Source organism: Alosa alosa, chromosome 1 (assembly GCF_017589495.1).
Source record: "Alosa alosa isolate M-15738 ecotype Scorff River chromosome 1, AALO_Geno_1.1, whole genome shotgun sequence".
NCBI lineage: Eukaryota > Metazoa > Chordata > Actinopteri > Clupeiformes > Clupeidae > Alosa > Alosa alosa.
In genome coordinates, this window is record NC_063189.1 from 4,245,485 (window position 1) to 4,248,191 (window position 2,707).

General features: G+C 53.0%; 1 protein-coding gene across 1 annotated transcript in view; it reads left to right on the plus strand.

Annotated features, from left to right (window-relative positions):
- Window positions 1-2,161, plus strand: part of cldn23l (claudin 23-like) — a 3,019-nt gene extending 858 nt beyond the window's left edge. Inside the window, exons 2-3 of the mRNA XM_048263949.1 lie at window positions 2-428; window positions 490-2,161. Coding sequence (XP_048119906.1) covers window positions 87-428; window positions 490-870 — 723 coding nt within the window. The 5' untranslated portion in view covers window positions 2-86 and the 3' untranslated portion in view covers window positions 871-2,161. The remainder of the gene's footprint in view (window position 1; window positions 429-489) is intronic.
- The last annotated feature ends 546 nt before the right edge of the window (window positions 2,162-2,707 follow it).

Sequence of the window (2,707 nt, forward strand, 5' to 3'; positions counted from 1 at the left end):
GTCATTTCTTCTCTTTTCCTGCTGTTCTCTCCATCCTCTCTCAGTTCTCTCCTCTCCTCCTCCTCCTCCTCCTCCTCCCCATCAGGATGCAGACCCCTGTCTCCATGGTGATGGGGATCGTCTTCGCCCCGCTGGGTCTGGTCCTGGTCTTCACGGCGGCCATCACTCCCCAGTGGCGCGAGGGGCAGGTGCAGGTGGCGGTGGGGCCGGGCGGCATCGGTGGCGTCGGCGTGGGCGAGGGTCTTCTCCTCCTGCGGTCAGACGGGCTGTGGGAGAGCTGCCTGCAGGTGGCGCACTCAGAGCTGAAGCAGTGCTGGCCCGCGTCTGGCCCGTACCAGCGTGACCGGCGTGTGCGCGCTGCCCAGGGTCTGGTGCTGGCCTCATCTTCGGGCGCCGGGATGGGTGGCTGGCCTCGCGCTCTTCGCCTTGTGCCCGGGGATCGTGCTAACCCAGGGCGTTGGATCGCTGGCCAGCGGATCAGCTGGCCAGCGTTGGCGTGCGCTGCTGCGTGGCGTCGCGGCCGGCGGCGGCGGCCTCCTGGTGGTCCTCGCCGGGCTCCTGAGCCTCGTGGCGCTCGGCCTCTACACGCACAACCTGGCAGCGCTGGGCAGCGAGGACCCTGCGGTCAGCGGCAGCGGCGTTGGAGGTCCGCGCTCGGCCCTTCAGCAGCACCAGAGAGCCTCGTCCGCCCACCGACTGCCCCGCCTGTCGCTGCGTCCGGCCGGGTCGCTCTACTTCGGCTGGGTGGGCGGCTGGGTGCAGGTGCTGGGCGGCGCGGCGCTCATGCTGAGCTTCAAGAGACCACACTGCCCATCCTGCCACAAGCGCCCCCCAGTGGACAACACGGAGACCTACGAGGTCGCCTGCTGAGAGGGGGATGCAGAGAGAGAAGGAGAGAGAGAGAGAGAGAGAAGGAAGGAGAGGAGAGGAAGAACAGAACACTGGAGAAAGAAGGACTACTCTCTCACACATACACACACATATTTACACATACACACACACATATACACAAACACACACACACACATATTTACACATGCACACATACACAAACACACACACACACACACACAAGTGATGGATTACCTGGGTGTTGTCACGTCACTCCACTCAGCTCAGTCATGAAGGCAGCCCCTGTTGAATGGCTGGAGGCTGGTGAAACCGGTCCCGAGGGCCCCTTAAGCCTGGGATAAGTGCTGAAGATGTCAAAAGCTGCTTTCTTTAGGGGGGTGCGGGAGTAAGCAGGCAATCCTTGTAGGACTGAACGGCTGATTCACTCAGACAATGCACTGAATTAGGCGACTTAGAGGACTGAAGTCTCTATTCATGGCGTTTGAGCGTAGAGGGCTCCAACCTGCTTCAGGTGCCACGAATAGTGCACAGGTGGACACCTGCTCGCTTGCAGACGTTTCAGAACTGTCGCTAGTTTTGCTAAATTAATAGCTGTTAATATCTGTCATTTAAATCTGCTTAAGAATTTTCAGCAGTGGTTTGTGCATTACGAAAATGAACATTGTGTATTTTCAGAATCTCCATGATTTGTAAATGCAGTTTTAGGTTCACTGTTTCCGTCCCTTTTGGAAGCCCCTGAGTAGCAAAAAGCTTTTCTATCAGTCTTTTGTAGGAAAAAAACGTATGAATAAGTCATTGTGAAATATCTGTCTTGCATCTTAGAACCTGACTATGAAAATCTTTCCTAAAGTATACATTTAATGTGAAGCCATAAACGTGAAATGCCAAGGAACAGGACAACTTAGTTGCTGTGTATTTGTCCTCACAGTATGGGTCTTTTGTCCGTAGTTTAGACTAAACGCCTATGATCCAAAATATTTAAATGATCTTTGATCAAACTCTCTATGTCATGGACTTTGAAGTATGAGTTGACCGCAGCCTTACTTTAGACAGCAGACAAGCATTAGAGCAAACGTGAAATCTGTTTCTCTAGTCAGTCAGACATGTTTTTCTTTTCGGTTTTCTGTGCCCCAGCAACCGAGTGTGTTTGTAGCTTCACTGTGTTTCACATAAACTGTGTTTGTGTCCTACATGCTGAATAGCAGAGTCATTGCTGAGACCTCTAGAACTGAGCGCGGTTTTGCTGTCTCGTATAGTCTGTGTGTAGACGTGGCATTTGAACCATCTCACTGAAATAAAAAGAACGATAACCTGCATGGCTGATTCGTTTCATATGAAGTCAGGACTGTGTCAGAATTCATGAAATGTTTCCTTTCCTCAGAGAGTTGCCAAAGCGTGTGGTTTGTTTAAAACCACACTGCGTGTTGCCTCTGGTACGGCAGAGCAGCTGCTGAAGTGAGTGGAGATTCAAGGGAATGCTACTCAGTAAAAACAATATCCACCATGACGTAACATAACTTTCCCATCTCCTTCCCCATGTCCCCTTGTGCAACTGCACACACTGTCTCCTCTTAACAGTGCAGGAGAAATGGAGACACTGCTATGCGCTCTGCGTAGCTGGGAGTGTGTGTGAGTGTGTGAGTATGATTTGGCACCGTGCCAAGTTCAGTTGAGGGTGGAGTCTCCAGGGAGGATCTTGGGCGAGTGGTGCGATTTGTCTGTCTGGGATGCCATCAGCGGTCAGGCCTGGCCAGCCCTGAGACGGGACACATGTAGAGGAAGACAGTGTGTGCAGAAAGACATTAGTCCCTTATGCTGTCCAGAGCGCTTCTTAAGGAGCTCCATCCATCACGCT